Source organism: Callospermophilus lateralis, chromosome 11, assembly GCF_048772815.1.
Source record: "Callospermophilus lateralis isolate mCalLat2 chromosome 11, mCalLat2.hap1, whole genome shotgun sequence".
Classification (NCBI taxonomy): Eukaryota; Metazoa; Chordata; class Mammalia; order Rodentia; family Sciuridae; genus Callospermophilus; species Callospermophilus lateralis.
In genome coordinates this window covers 5,935,155-5,951,236 of record NC_135315.1, presented here as the reverse complement: position 1 = coordinate 5,951,236, position 16,082 = coordinate 5,935,155, and the positions used below count along the sequence as shown (strand labels likewise).

The 16,082-nt window shown below is 47.1% G+C and overlaps 1 protein-coding gene across 5 annotated transcripts; it reads right to left on the bottom strand.

Moving 5' to 3' along the window:
- Positions 1-14: 14 nt before the first annotated feature.
- Positions 15-14,590, bottom strand: Slc25a19 (solute carrier family 25 member 19). Of its 5 annotated transcripts, none has more exons than XM_076871030.2 (7): positions 14,509-14,590; positions 10,836-11,005; positions 10,504-10,659; positions 8,394-8,564; positions 4,171-4,354; positions 3,041-3,171; positions 15-2,177 (listed from the first exon to the last, which is right to left on the bottom strand). In XM_076871030.2, the coding sequence occupies exons 2-7, from the start codon at positions 10,965-10,967 to the stop codon at positions 1,995-1,997; spliced, it is 957 nt and encodes a 318-aa protein (XP_076727145.1). In that variant the 5' UTR covers positions 10,968-11,005; positions 14,509-14,590; the 3' UTR covers positions 15-1,994. The 5 variants fall into 5 exon arrangements, with proteins under 5 accessions (XP_076727145.1, XP_076727146.1, XP_076727149.1 ...); XM_076871031.2 differs by lacking the exon at positions 14,509-14,590 and adding an exon at positions 14,337-14,502; XM_076871034.2 differs by lacking the exon at positions 4,171-4,354.
- Positions 14,591-16,082: the final 1,492 nt, after the last annotated feature.

Below are 16,082 nucleotides of genomic sequence, written 5' to 3'. Positions count from 1 at the left end.
GTTCAGGACCGCAGCCGCTCGTGCCGCTGGGCCGAACCTGCTCCTCCATCCGCACGAAGTCCTCGGACTGGAGTGGTGGCGTCCCCACCTCAACCCTGTCATTCTGACCCTCGCGGGACTCAGGTGAACTGACTCAAGAGACTCCGACCAGCTGTGCGGGTGGGAGGAGTCCGTTGAGGGCGTGGCTTGGTCCAGGAGCAGCGTCTTCCGGGGTCGTGCAGTGTCCCCTTTTCCACCCACCAAGGTAGAGAAGGCGGAGGGCAGGTGTAAGAGCTGGGTCAAACCCCACCAACTCCCTCTCCTACTCCAACGAAACTAACAAAATAAGTTTCAAATCAAAGGGGCAGTCGAAGGGAAGGGTCCCAATTGGCAACATGCGGTCCATGTCGCTGTGCCCTTGGCCTTTCTTGGCAGGGACTGGGTGAGCTTCGTAGTTGCCGCCCCACCCCCCACAGCCCGGTCAAGAGTGTTGCCAAAGTCTCTCTGGAAATGGAGAATTCTCAGCTGCAGCAAAAATTCTCTTGTGAGCAGGAGAGATAAGCATATACTTTACTCCAATGGAATTTCATTAAATACAATGATGCAGCTGCCTGCAGCAGGCCCAGGCCTCGGAGAGTCGGTAGCCTGGACCTTCATCAGCAGATCTGAACAGACTACAAAGAGCCAGGTCCAAGGAAAGAAGCATGATGGTGAGAAAGAACTCGGGGATCACAAGGTACCCGGGAAGGCCCCAGCACCCTCAAACTGTGGCCACTCCCTGAAGGTGTCTCCAATTTGGTGCAGGGGCTGCAGCATCATAGCCTGAGACCAAGTGAGGCCAAGGTGAAGGTGCTGCTCCTCCCTCCTCAGAGCCTAACCCCACAGCAGACTCGGCAGATGGAAAGGGTGGCAGTCATACCCCTGTAACTGAAGTTCTTCCTCCACATCTAGACACACACCTCTGTGGGTACCTGGGCTCTGGTAACTTCCCTGGAGTGCCAACTGTGCCATCACCAGGCTGTCTGTCCAGCCCCTTCCATCCCCCTCTGCTCACTGGACAGCTTTGAGGCCATGACCCTTCTGGGGCTCCAGAGGACACACACACAGTGCTGTGCTGAGCTGAGAAGGAACATCCTGAGCAGGCCCTGATGCCAGCTGGCCTGGCTGTAAGCTCCTCACCCAACAAGGTTAACCCAGGGCCTGCGAAAGGGGAGCCAACCAAGGTAGAATGGGGGAAGGGCTGTGCCTTTACCAGATCTTGTCCATCAGCACATTCCCTCCACTTCCTGTAGGGTCACTGGTATGTCTTCCCTGGAAGCCAGTGCCTTGTTGGGAGAACATGGTCTGGTGCTAGTGCCTTTGTAGACATAAAGTCTAGGTCTGGAGGCTTTGAAAATGACTGACTCACCTGGGACTTTATCCTTAGGTTTATTAGGAGTAGCTGTAACTGATAAAGTGGAATTTGAGGAAGTTAGAGTCCCTTCCCTTATCCTGGGTAAGCAAAGATGCAGTTTGTAAGGGAAGGTGGAGGAGCAAGGTAAGGAATGTGCTTTTTTGCTTTAATGGCTATTAAAAAAGTTGTTGGGGAAAATAGCCCAAGGATGGGGACCAAACTCCTGCAAAGAGCCCATTCCTTGCTCTCTGCACTCAAACTGCAGCTCCTTCCAGAAGCAAGAGTTCCCCAATGGATGCAGCCATGAGTTGGAAGGTAGTGTCTGATTCCTTTGTTTCTGCGCTGCACTGAGAAGAAACGAGTGGGAGCTCCTTCTCACCGGTGTTGCTCGTCCCACAGCCCCAGACCTCTGTTCCATCATGGAGAAAGTCCTGGCCCTTCTGATGGTATCCCATCCGGATGGGTCAGGGTTGCCACCCTGCTCCCAGTGACTGTTCATGCTTGGGAAGGCTGGCCAGGAGGGCAGGCAGGACAAGCGCCTTCAGTGCCATATGACATCAGGTTTTGCTTCTCTCAGGAGGTGCCCTCCAGTAAAGACCTCAGTCTCTTCCTGCCTCCACAGCTAGCTGTCTGTCCTTTTCAGGCAGTGGAAGAAGTTACAGACAAGCTCATACCAGAAGAACACTAACCCTGTGGAGAGAGCAGCCTTCAGCAGGCTGGGGGACAGGCCCTTGAAGAAGCCTTGGGCACCTTCCTCTTGCAGAATCTGCTTGGTGCAATCCAAGAGGCCCCTGTATCTCCGCACCTGGGGAGAGAAAGGTTCAGGTTGAGCAGAGATGAAGTGAGTAAAACAGAGATGCACCTAGGACATCACATTCCCAATAAATGCTTGCCAGATGAAGGAATGAAAGCAAAAACAGCAAGTAAGTTACTTTCATTCTTTCCACTCCAAGTAGGCTAAGTGAGACTTCACAGATGAAGTGCCTGAAGCCAGCAGCTGGAAAGAGCTCCTTCCTGCAGAGGAGGCACGGGCTGACTGTGGCTCTGGGGATCCACTGACAGTTCTGGACCCTCTACCGAGAGGTGACTCAAATCCTTCACCCCATTCCACCTGTTTCTCCTTGGGCTACAAATCTAAATCTGGCCCTTGCTAGCTCTTAGCCTGACCAGTGCCACCCCTCCAGCCTGATCTCTTTGCCTCTAGCTGACACCACAAACTGCTGCTAGATCTGTGTCCTCAAGGCAGGACAGCCCTCCCTTTCAACATCATAAAGAATCAAGTCCAAGCTCTGAGGCTGGCTTCCCTCCCTGACCCTGGTTCCCACTGGTCCTCCCAAGAGCCATCCCCCAATTACGGCCAAAACAGAATAGTCTCTGTTAGGAGTAAGACCTTCCTCCTCTGTCCTGGGCTCTTCTACCTCTCCCATTCCAAATTCAAACAGTCTCTACAAGACAGGTTGGTTAATGGAAACAGGTTACAAAACCTTACATTCAGTGTATGACCCCATTTTGTTGAAAAGTATATGTGTGTTTATTTATGCAAAGAAATTAAACTACAGGGATCAGGCTGGGGGTAGAGGGACCCGTGTTGCCCAATGGGCAGGAGTTGAATTCTGGCTTCTTCATGTGAGTGCTAGAATCACAGCTTTCTGCACAGGGACAGCTCACCTGTCCAAAGGTAGCTCGGGCCTGCTCAAATCCTCCAACCTGCAGTCGTTTCTTGAAGAGGTCCAGGGGATAGGTGAGGGTCTTACTGATGACTCCGGCCCCACAGCCACAAAGCAGGTTTTTGAGGTTCTCTGCACCAGAGAAATGAGATTGAGGGGAGAGGTGAAGAGAAGTGCAATCCTAGTGGAAACTTAAATGCCATCAGGTCTAATCTTCACCACAAACCCAGGCCCCACAAGCATCCTTGGATGCCAAAGGGAATTTAATCTAGGAGCCAAAACCAGAGTCACTCTCAACAAGAATGATAACAGACTGTAGGCTGGACAGGCGAGGCCAACAGGGCGTGAGCCTTTATGTAGCAGTCTCCCACTGGAGGCTATAAAGGACAGTAGGCTAGGCAATGGGACATGGTTCCAGGCTGTAGAGAGAACAGAATGTCCCTTCCAGAAAACAACAACAAAAAGTGAATTTGTAACTTGGATTCAAAACAAAAAATTCAGGCCGGGTGCAGTGGCAGCACATGCCTGTAATACCAGCAACTCTGGAGGCTGAGGCAGCAGAGTCATTCAGACTGAGCAATTCATTGAGACCTTCAGAAACTTAGTGAGACCCTGCCTCAAAATAAAAATAATAGGCTGGGCCTGGTGGCGCACGCCTGTAATCCCAGTGGCTCTGGAGGCTAAGACGGCAGAATCTCGAGTTCCAAGCCAGCCTCAGGAATGGTGAGGTGCTAAGCAACTGAGTGAGACCCTGTCTCTAAATAAAATTCAAAATAGGACTGGGGATGTGGCTCAGTGGTTGAGTGTCCCTGGGTTCAAAAAAATAAAAAGGACTGGGCAGGTATGGTAAAGCACTCCTGGGTACCAAAAAAAAAAAAAAAATGGGGGAAAACTAGGACTGATCACTAGAAATAAATCTCATTGATGCCAGTGATTGGTGTGGCAAGAGATAGAAGAAATAAAGTTGTTTCTAAGCTGCTGGGTTTACTCATTTTGTTGGCTACACTATACAGCCTGGTACAGGAAACAGGGATGCCTTAGCTTCTGATGAGAAAACTATTTCCTTCTCGATTCAGAAAGAGACACATGGCGCAGGCTGGGCTAGGGCGATTCACTTGTGGAACGTCTCACCGCTGTGCTTTCTATTGGCTGGCATGACCCACTCATAGACATGCTTCAAGGAGCTGTAACAAGAGAACTGCAACCCAGCATATGGGAAGATGGCGATCAAGGTGGGGGTCAATCCTTTGTAGAAGACCAAGGGTCCCTCAGTTCTATACATGGTCACCACAGCATCTTGTAAAGTCTTGTAGACCTGAACAGCACAGATGCAATTTGAGCAAGTTCAGTGAGTTATTTTTGCCCTATAACCAAGCTCATCATCTCTCTCCCCCTTATTCTAAAGATCCTGCCCCCAGGAGCATAATTTTTCCTGCCAAGAGGACAGTCCAGGAAAACTCTGAAGTTTTTTTTTTGTGTGTGTGTATGTGTGTGTATGGTACTAGGAATTGAACCCAGGGCATCATGTATACTAGGCAAGCACTCTACCACATCCCCAGCCCAACTCCAGGAAAACTCTGGACAAAGAGCCAAGGGTAGAGTTTTCTAGCAACTCCCTTTCTAAAAATTTATATCCACATGTGTGCACAAAAGCACGTGTCCAAAGGGCCACACCAGAGCAAAAAATAGTGTTCATCTGTGGGTGATGATTACATAAATAATGATCCACTGGTTCAAGAGAACACAGTGCAGCAGGATAATGAGGGGCTGGGACTGTAGCTCAGTGGTGGAGCACTTGCCTCGCATGTGTGAGGCACTGGGTTGAATTCTCAGCACCACATTTAAGTAAAAAAGTAAAGGTCCACTGACAACTAAAGAAAAAAAAAAAAAAAAAACAGGATGATAAGCTGGGCAAAATGGCACATGCCTGTAATTCCAGCAACTCAGGAGGCTAAGGCATGAGGATCCCAAGTTTAAAGCCAGCCTCAGCAATTTAGTGAGGTCCTAAGCAACTTATCAATATGCTGAAGACCTGTCTCAAAAATAAGTAAATAAATAAATAAAAAGGGCTATAGATGTTGCTCAGTGGTAAAGTACCCTGGGTTCAAATCCCAATTCCAAAACCAACCAACCAAAAAACAGGTTGAGGAGATCCACATGACTGATGTGGAATAATCCCCCAACAGATAAACAAACACAGCAGGATGCACAAGAATAGGGCAGAATTTGTAGAGAAATGAACTATACAGAAATTATGCCCCCCCCACCCCCAAGGATACACAAAAGCCAGGAACAGCAACTGCCTCCACAGAGGGAAGGAAGCTGTGCAGTGTCTCTAGGGGCCAGGGGAAGAAGAACGTTCCCCAAATACCATTTTATGCTGTTTAGAGCTTTTTCCATAGGTAAAGTGTAATATCTATGCAGAAAAACTACAGTTCAATTGCTTCTTAGTTCCTTTCTATTAAGACATATTTGAGCTGGGCATGGTGGTGCATGCCTATAATCCCAGTAAGGGAATAAACTCAGGAAGCTGAAGCAGGAGGATCATAGGTTCAAAGCCAGCCTCAGCAACTTAGCAAGACCCTGTCTCAAAACAAAAAATAAAAAGGGCTGGGATGTGGCTCAGTGGTTAAGCCTGTCTGGGTTCAATTCCTGGTCTCCCCCTGCACCCCCAGGATATTTGAAGTGGCCTGAGGGGCTCTGACTCAGCCAAGCTGGGGTATGGCATGGCATCTTGCTGAAAGTGGGGGCTGAGGGAAGGCTTGCCCCTCTCACTGAGTGGCTCCAAAATTGCTGGTGGTCACACTGAAGGATTCCACCCTGGGGAGCTCTGTGAAAGTGTCAAGCTCTAAAGGAAGTCCACTAGCAACTGCAAAGATGCTGCCTGGAGTTCCCACTCTGCTTTTCTGAAGAATGCAGAAACAAAAGTCAGACTGGATGGGTCATTTCAAGGTACTTTCCTTGGAAGATGGGGATAGGAGACAAAACAATAGAAAAACAACTAGTTAACATCATGTCACTTTACATTTTTTTTTTTTTTAAAGAGAGAGTGAGAGAGGGAGAGAGAGAGAGAATTTTAATATTTATTTTTTAGTTATCGGCGGACACAACATCTTTGTATGTGGTGCTGAGGATCGAACCTGGGCCGCACACATGCCAGGCAAGCGCGCTACCGCTTGAGCCACATCCCCAGCCCGTCACTTTACATTTAACTTTATTTATTTATTTATTTATTTTAAAGAGAGAATGTGAGAGAGAGTGAGAGAGAGAGAGTATGTTTTTTATATATTTATTTATTTTTTTTAGTTTTTGGTGGGCACAACATCTTTGTTTGTATGTGGTGCTGAGGATCGAACCCAGGCCGCACGCATGCCAGGCGAGCGTGCTACCGCTTGAGCCACATCCCCAGCCCTACATTTAACTTTAAAAAAAGTTTTTTTTTGTAGTTGTAGATGGACAACATTCCTTTTTTTTTTTTTTTTTTAAGAGAGAGGTGTGAGAGAGAGAGAGAGAGAGAGAGAGAGAGAGAGGGAGAGTTTTTTTAATATTTATTTTTTAGTTTTTGGCGGACACAACATCTTTGTCTGTATGTGGTGCTGAGGATCGAACCCAGGCCGCACGCATGCCAGGCGAGCGCGCTACCACTTGAGCCACATCCAGGGCCCGACAACATTCCTTTATTTATTTTTTTTATGTGGTGCTAAGGATCAAACCCAGTGCCTCACACATGCCAGGCAAGTGCTCTGCCACTAAGCTATAGACCCAGCCCCTACATCAACTTTTTTAAAAAAATATTTTTAATTGTAGATGGATACAATACCTTTATTTTGTTTATTTTCTTTATGTGGTGCTGGGGATCAAACCCAGTGCCTCACATGTGCTAGGCAAGCGTTCGAACCACTGAGCACAACCCTAGCACCAGTACATTAACTTTTTGATCAAAAGATTAGGTAGAGGGGCTGGGGTTGTGGCTCAGTGCTAGATTACTTGCCTGGCATGTGTGAGGCACTGGGTTTGATCCTCAGCACCGCATATAAATAAATAAATGAAATAAAAGATCCGTTTACAACTAAAAAATATTTTTAAAAATAATAATACAATTAGGTAGAGGGAACTTCATTATCCCACTAACTGAAGCTGGCCTGTTTGGAAACTTTCGCTGTTCTCTCTCTAACCCTGATTTCTTGTAAGGTCAATAATATGCTTAGTTTCAGCTTCATGACTTAGAACTTCAATGTTGAGTAACTCCACTTAGATTTTTAGTCTGGTCTGTTGGGGCCCTGGGCAGGAGCTTAATCCAAAACAATGGCCTCCTGTAATTTTTATTTAGTAGAGGTAAAATGGTATTCTCCTAATACACTCTCCACTTTTCCCTTCTCATAGACTGTGTGTGTGTGTGTGTCTGTCTGTCTGTCTGCTGTCTGTCTAGTACTGGGGAATAAACCTAGGTACACTACACTGAGCTACATCCCGGCTCTTTTTATTCTTTATTTTGAAACGGGGTCTTACTGAGTTGCTGAAGGTGGCCTCGAACTTGCAATCCTCCCGTCTCCATGTCCTCAGTCACTGGGATTACAGGTGTGTGCCACAGCACATGGCCTCATGGACTTTTATAAAAAGTCAGAAAGTGCCAGGAGAGGAACTAGGCACTGTCACTACTTATTTTTTTCTTCAACCCCTCAGTGGTGCCCTGATGCAGAAGGGAGACAGTGGGAAATTCTTTCTTTGTTGAGAACCACACACACACAGAGAGCTATTTTTTTTTTAATATAAATATTTTAGGTGTAGATGGACACAATATCTTTATTTTATTTACTTTTATGTGGTGCTGAGGATGGAACCCAGAGCCTCACACAAGCTAGGCGAGTGCTCTACCACTGAGCCACAACCCCAGCCCCAACACACAGAGCTATTCTTAAATATGACCAGGAAACAGACATTATGCTAGAAACTATTTCAGGGTTTAACCCCCTAATCTGTCTCAGCAAGTCCTTCCTTGAGCTTGACTCAACTACCCCTCCAACCCATTCTTTGTAGAAACAAAGGAGATCCTTACAATAATAGACGCAGAAGTTTTCAAGTCCTACTTTTCCAGATGCCTATCTTCATCCAACCCACAACTGGGCACATATTTGTTCTGTTTCACATCCCTAGTTTCTGTCTCCCCAGGGAATCCATGAGGATTCCTTCAGGACATGGAGCATCTGCATGGTGCTGACCAGTTACAGATTTGACAAATTGGCCACTGCACTGAGAACCCAGGTTTACCCCAGTTTGGCCTCCTCCAAAATCAAAACCCCCAACTTTTGCATCACCTTCCTCATCCAGGTCCATGCCTGGCCCTGGCCACTTACCCTGGGCTCACCCTGAGCTGCAAAGCGGGTGCGCAGAACATCCACAGGGTGCACGGTGAGGGTGGCTGCACAGGCAGACAGACCGCCACACACAAAGTGCACCGAGAATTCACGGGCATCGTACAGGCTGGCTCTGTGGACCAGCTCAGTCAACAGCTCAAAGGACAAAAACTGCAAGAGAGAGTGAAAGTCACTGATGGCCCAAAAGATGAGTGAGGATTCAGACCAAATGCTTCCCAATATACCACCTGCCACCCCAGGGAGGGGTGGCAGGTGGTATATTGGGAAGCATTTTTGGGAAGCATTTTTTTTTTTTTTGTAGTTGTAGATGGACAACATGCCTTTATTTTATTTATTTTTTTATATGGTGCTAAGGATCAAACCCAGTGCCTCACACATGCCAGGCAAGTGCTTCCCTTTCCCCAGGGACAGGGAAAAGGCTGAGGAAATACACTCCTTGAGCAGTGACCAAACACAAGAAATACTTTTATAATTATGTAAAACTCAAATGCCTTATCTCTAAGCACAGTGCATGTAAAAAAGAAAAAACAAACAAACAAACAAACTCATAAATCATTAAAATAGAGTCAGACATCAAAGAATTAAGAAAGCAGACAGAGGGGCTGGGGTTGTGGCTCAAGAGGTAGAACACCCGCCTAGTATGCATGAGGCACTGGGTTCAATCCTCAGCACCACATAAAAATAAAATAGAGATATTGTGTCCATCTATAGCTAAACAATAAATATTAAAAAAAAAAAAAAAAAAAAGAAGAAGAAGAAAGCATTCAAAGATATCTGGGGGTGTAGCTCAGCATTAGAGCCTTGCCTAGCACGTGTGAGGCCCTGGGTTCTATCCTATCAACCAACTAAAACACTCTCTCTCTCTCTCTCTCTCTCTCTCTCTCACACACACACACACACACACACACACACACACAAAGAACAGGGAGAAAATTTTATATCAGAAAACTCTACTTGTTCACTTAGTTTTCTGACAACTAGGAAAGATGGCCATCATGTGATTCTTGGCAGAGGACCCCCTAACAGCTGACACCAGCAATATCTGAGAACCACTCTCCTCAGACTGTTATCAGGAGAGTGTTCCACAGGGTGACACCCTCACACTCAGATCTTCCCCCAGCCACTTCAGCTTCCCTATGTCATCAGGGCGCAGTCTTCATTCACCACACTGCAATGCCTCCTTGTGTACCAGCTGGGGAGATGGAATGACAGGGCATGTGTCAGCCTGGTAAGCACCAGACTTGAGCCAGGACTGTGATGTCATTCAAAGAGGGGGCAGGGATTACTCTGGCACTGACTGCCTGGGTGGGGATCCTGTCTCTGCCACCTTTGTTTTTTTTTTGTTTTTGTTTTTGTGGTGCTGAGGATTGAACCCAGGGCCTTGTACATGTAAGGTAAACACTCTACCAACTGAGCTAGATCTCTAGCCCTATCTCTGCCACTTTCTCATGAGTGACTTTGGTTGGATTGATTAAGAAAGCTCTGTCTCAGTCTTCTCATATGAAAACTAGGAGTGACATCAGAACCTGCCTCACAGGAGAGCTATGAGATAGTATATATAAATGCTTAATATAAGGGCCAGGCCCACAGATTGCAAGGGCTGCCCATTACCATCACAACCACCATACAACTACATACTGTATGCCATGACACAAACTGACATCAGCTGAAGGAACAAATGACCAGAAGTCAAGAAGCCTGGGTTCTACTCCAAGCCCACCATGAGTAGGCCACATGGCCTTGTCAGCTCACGTAACCTCCCCGTGGTCCACACAACACCTCTCTACCTTCCTCTCAATGCCCCTGTGAAATTCAAATGAAGCACATGTGTGATGATGGTATTTTGAAAAATGAAAGGCATTAGTATCACCCTTTGCCAAGCTGTCTGGGGCAGAATATCAGTCTCCTAGGTACAACACTTGTCACTGGGATGAACCTGGGGATATAGAGAAGGGAATGCCAAGATATAGTTCAGTCTGATGTCACATTCCTCAAGCGAGTAGCATGGGAGCTGCCTCTCCTCACCCTCCCTCTGCTCCTCCACTGAGCAACATGACCCCAGGGGCCTGGTCAGGTCCTTGCCACCTACTTGGACAGTTCCATAGCCAATGGACAGAAGTTGGGCTGGGATGTGTCCTTTCCAGAATGCTGCTGGGCCTTCTTCCTGCAAAATCTGCCTCCCAGCCTGTAGGATCCCATAGTATTTTGCATTGGGGTCACTGCGAGACAGGCGCTCAATCTGAAGCTGGGGATCAAAAGTGAACAGGTCAGGATGGTGGCGGAGGGGGTGGGGTGAGAAGGGGAAATTTCATAAAAGTTTGAGGGCAACAAAATTGACAAAATTGTGTTTCAGAAACTGCTTTTGCAAGAAAAACTGAACTTGTCTTCCAATCCCTCACAAGGCAAAAGGGGAAAGGGTACCTGGAAACGGATCTTGATGACATCCAAGGGGCTGATCAGTGCCCGAGTGGTAAGTCCAGACACAGACCCTGCCACTGCCACCTCAAACTTGGAGTTACTCCTACCATCTTCTTTGGGGTCATAGCCCACCATCCCTGCTTCTGGTCCATCCAACGTCCATCAGTATCAAGCTACGTGCAAGAAACAAGGAGTAAATATGAAGAAAAGTTTCTTAAGGTCTTTCAAACATCACCTCCTCAAAGCAGCCCTCCCTGCCCAACCCTTCTAAAACAGCACCAGTCTTTTTCTTTGAAGCCTTATAACTATGAGATATTGATAACTGTACATTTGTTTCTTGTCCCCCCCCCCCATGCAAAACCCATGATCTCATCTGTTCACCCCTGCCCTTCTAGCACTAGATTAGAGCCCACCATAGTAAGTGCTCAATATCTGGGGACTGAATGAATGAACAGGCTTGATAAGAAATCATTCATGTCCAGAGATCAGGTGGTTTTCCAATGACCTCTGACAACTGAATGGTAAACCCTGCCTGAGGTAATGTGCCCCCGCACCCAGGGAGGCTGTCAGTCATATGGTATCAGAGACCAAGGATTATCTACAAGCACCCCACTATCCAAAGGAGAAGCCAAGTGACTCCTGAGCCCCTTGGCATTTCCCTTCTTCTTCTTCTTTTTTTTTTTTTTTTTTTTTGACAATTTTTTCAATGCTAGGGATTGAACCCAGGGTCACATGTGCCAGTAAAGTGCTCTACCACTGAGGTAAATGGCTCATTCTGCCTTCCATTCTTCCCCCAACCCCGGGTGGTGCCAGGGATTGAACTCAGGGGCACTCGACCACTGAGCCACATCCCCAGCCCTATTTTGTATTTTATTAGACACAGGATCTCACTGAGTTGCTTAGCACCTCACTGTTGTTGAGGCTGGCTTTGAACTAGTGATCCTCTTGCCTTAGTTTCCTGAGCCACTGGGATCACAGGTGTGCGCCACTGCACCTGGCTGTTTCCCATTCTTTTCACACACCTTAGACTCACCCGGCACAGTGGAGCTGTACTATGCTATGAAACAATGTTCCAGCCCCATCTGGGCCAGACCTACTGACCCCTTCAGCCTCACCCCGGACCATTTTCCCTTCCGTACCTAACCAGGGAGGTCTCAGTGCTTCTGACCAGTTTCCACAAAATGCTGCGGGGACACCTAACTGCAAGCCTTACCTCCTGGTACACTTCCCGGTGTCCGAATGGCAGCCCCACTCCTAGCCCCTTCTCTTCCCTAGGGCAGCTCCTCTGGTCCACCAGCTCTAACTACAGAGCATCCCCTCCTGGAGATGCCGTTGTTTCCCTCTAGCACCAGCAACTGCTAGTATGTGTTCTCCACCTCTGCCCACAGGAAGGAGGACCCACAGGGGCAAGACCCAGCCACCTATCTACATCTACATCCCCGGAGACCAGCACAGTGCCTGGCACACAGCAAAGGCTTAGAAAATTGTCAGTGAATAAATTATTAAAAACCAAAGAATTTCTACTGCTTGTTTCAGCAGCATATATACAAAAATTGGAATCACAGAGATTAGCAGAGGTCTGAAAAAACCAACAAACCCAAAGAATTTGTAGATTATGGAAGTTATAACTTTACAGAAAGTTTAGAAGAGATAATAAAAAAAGAACCTGCCATCTTAATATTTTTAACTTCATATATTCCTTTTTGGGGTTTTGTCTGCATATTCTGGCTTATAGAATGTGAATGTCATAAGCATATTTTTATGTTGTTGTAAGAATTTCACCAAACCAGGTGTGGTGGTGCATGCCTATAATCCCAGTGACTCAGGAGGCTAAGGTATGAGGATGGTAAGTCCCAGGCCAGTCTCAGCAACTTAGCAAGGCCCTCAGCAACTGAACTAGACCCTGTCTCAAAATAAAAAAGTAAAAGGGCTGGGAAGGGTGTTGGGTGTGAGATTAAAAATTGGTAACTGAAATATTTAAAAGATTATATCCAATTGGGCACAGTGGCACACACCTGTAATCCTAGCAGCTCGAGAAGCTGAGACAGGAAGATAACTAATTCAAAGCCAGCCCAGCAACTCAATGAGACCCTGTCTCTAAATAAAATACAAAATACGTCTGGGGATGTGGCTCAGTGGTTGAGTGCCCTTGAGTTCATTCCCTGTTACCCCTCCAAATAAATAAATAAATAAGAGCTGGGGTATGGCTTAGTGGTGGAGCGCCCCTGAGTTCAATCCCCAGTACCAAAACCAAAACAGGTTTCAGTACAATATGCCTGAAATATGTTTTTTTTTTTTTATTAGAGAAAAGCAGCAAGATCTAAATCCGCTCCATACAGTTGCATAAAATATAGAAACAAAATCTGTAAGGATGCACACATGGGACAGGTGGTTGGTAAATTAGCCCTGGGAGAAGGGCAGAGGGAAGATACCTCTCTCTCTCTCTCTCTCTCTCTCTCTTGTAGTTCTATATTGTTTTAATTTGGCATTAAAACAAAACTAAACTAAAACTAAATATGTAATGACTTGAGAATGGGCTTCAGAATTAACCTAGTTCTTGAATACTTGTAGTAATGGGGAGGTCACTGCCTACATAGTGACCCTCCACTTCCCCAACCCATCATTGATTTTTTTTTTCTCCTGTCGCCCACCCTGGACCCCCTCCCAGGCACCTGTGAGAGGCAGGTGACCTGACCTAATGGTTAAACCTCTCCCAGTATTTCCCTGGGACTGCTCAGGTCACCCGGAACAGTATCCGTTTGTTTCCTGCATTCTTGGAGAGAATCAGGGGTAAGCCCAAGTGGCAGGTGTTCTGGCTTAGTCTCAGGAGTCACCGGGAGGATATCAGGCTCTTTCCTCTGGAAGCTCAGGATATAACTGCATGATTCACAAGCACGGTGAAAGGTGATGGGAAGGCTAGGGTGTGTGGAGATTTTTATTAATAAGCAGTTCTGTATAGCTGGATATGATATAGACCTGAGCTCAAGAAATTAGAGCTATCATTGGGCAAGGTGGTGCAAGCCTGTAATCCCAGTAACCTCAGGACGCTGAGGCAAGAGGACAGCCTGGGCAACTTAGTGAGAAACTGTCTCAAAAAATAAAAAGGACTGGGGATGTAGCTCAGTGGTAAAGTACACCTGGGTTAAATGCCCAGTATCAAAAACCAAGAACAAAAACATGATTAATATGCATGATATAAGGTAGCACCCAGAGACCGGAGACTGCTGGTGAGCGTGGCAGAGTGGGTGGGGTGGGACTGTGACAGCTGCCTTCTCCACCCTGCTTCTTTTCCGCGGAAGACCCCAGTTCTCCAGTACACAGGTGACCATGGTGAGTGCCCGGGCACTCATGTGCTCAGCTGAGGGACTCTGCAGAGGTCCCCCACGTGGGTATACCAGTGTCCAGGTGTGCCTCAAGGTGTCTTGTTTCCCCAAGTCAGAGAGCTCGCCTTCCATGTGGGATCCGCGTGCGCAAGTGCGGGGGAGGAGGGGTACGGAGTTTTACCTCCAGCGTCCCCTGAAGATGCCTCGAGAGTCAGGTGTGCCCTTGAGTACAGTCCCAGTCCCCGCCTCCGCGTGAGTACCAGCTTGTGTGTGCTGCCCGCGATCCGCCCGGGAGAGCGAGTGTGCAGGTCTGCGACAGGACCGCGAGGAGGGAGGTGGTAGAGGTCACTCACCTACTCAGCGGGCGCTGCCAGACTCCCCGCTCTCTGCACTCCCGCCCTGCTCACGCAGTCTAACAGCAAAACTGTAAAGCGCTTGGTACAAACTGACGGGCCTCTAGGCCAATCATCGCGCAACGCCCGGCAGAGGCTGGACCAATGGTTGTTCGTTTGAGACTCAGCCAGCGCCTCCCGCAAGGACTCACTGGGTAATGTAGTCTTCCGCTCTCAAGGGCTTCCTACCCAACCCGCAAAACGCAGAGCCTCCTGGGAAATGTAGTCCTACTGAGCGTGCGCGCGCATGATCCTGATGCATCACTAGAAGGCGGGTCAAGAAGGCGAACTGAGACGTTAGAGGTCGCTGGGATCCTGAAGTTTGGAAAGTCAGTGGGCAGGGTGTGGGAAGTTAGGGTGCCCTGAACTTGCCCCGCATTCCTCAAAACCCTCTTTGTATCAGAGCCCCGATCATCAAAAACCTTGGAGGAGAGGGAGAGACAACAGTTGAATTCTTAAGCTCAGAACCTATACGCGGGGGTTTTACTCCCAAAGTTTGTGTGTATGTCAATTTTTTGACATAGGGTCTAAGTTGTCCAGGCTGGCCTTAAACTTGCGGTCCTACTGCCTCATCCTCCAAGTGGCCGAGATTACAGGTGTGCTTCCCTGCACCGGTTTAGAGACGTTTTTAATTTTAATGTAATCCAGTTTATTGATTTTTTTTCTTCTATGTATCATGCTTTTTGGTATCATACCTAAGAAATCTTGGCTTTGCAAAAGGTCATAAAGATTTTCTCGTATATTTTCTAATATAAATGTTAGGGTTTTTTTTTTTTTTTTTTTTTTTTTTACAATTTGGAGTCTGATCCATTTTGTGTTACTTTTTGTGTTTGGTGTGAGATATGGATTGAAGTTATTTTTCCCCCTGTATGTAGATATTAATTGTCCCAGCATGTGGAACACTGTTTGTTTTGTTTTTATTGTTTTTTTAGTGCTGGGGATTGAACCCAGAGCCTTGTGCATGCAAGGCAAGTACTCTACCAACTCAGCTATATCCCCAGCCCCTGGAAAATTGTTTTTTGCTGAAAAGTTTATTTTACCCCTTTTGGCACTGGGAATTGAATCCAGGGGTGCTTTACCACTGAGTCACATCCCCAGCACCCCCCACCCCCCACCCCCGCCTTTTTTTTTTTTTTTTTTTTTTTTTTTTTGAGATAGAGTTTTGCTAAACTGCTAAGGCTTGGTTTGAACTTGCATGCCTGACTCAGCCTCCTGAGTTGATGGAATTTCAGACATGCCTGACTTTGTGGTTTGTCTTTTTTTTTTTCTTTTTTGAGACAGGGTCTCACTAAGTTGCTGAGGGTCTCACTAAATGGCCCCTCAAACTTGTGATCCTCCTGCCTCAGCCTCCCTAGCCACTGGGATTATAGGTATGTGCTACTACTCTCCACCAAGCTCACATTTACAAAGACTTCCCCAGTGTTCATCCAACAGAAAAGTCATTAAAGACTTTGACCACAGACTAATTGTAAACTGAACTGGACTCAGGGAACCACAGATCATCAGAACTGGAAAGATCACAGAGGTCACTTAGT

Coding starts and splice junctions, on each gene's coding strand:
- Slc25a19 (XM_076871030.2), bottom strand. CDS start 10,967: ATGGTGGGCTATGACCCCAAAGAAGATGGTAGGAGTAACTCCAAGTTT. Junction 8,565..10,503: donor TTGGCTATGGAACTGTCCAA/GTAGGTGGCAAG, acceptor TCTCTCTTGCAG/TTTTTGTCCTTTGAGCTGTT. Junction 4,355..8,393: donor CAGCTCAGGGTGAGCCCAGG/GTAAGTGGCCAG, acceptor TGTGCTGTTCAG/GTCTACAAGACTTTACAAGA.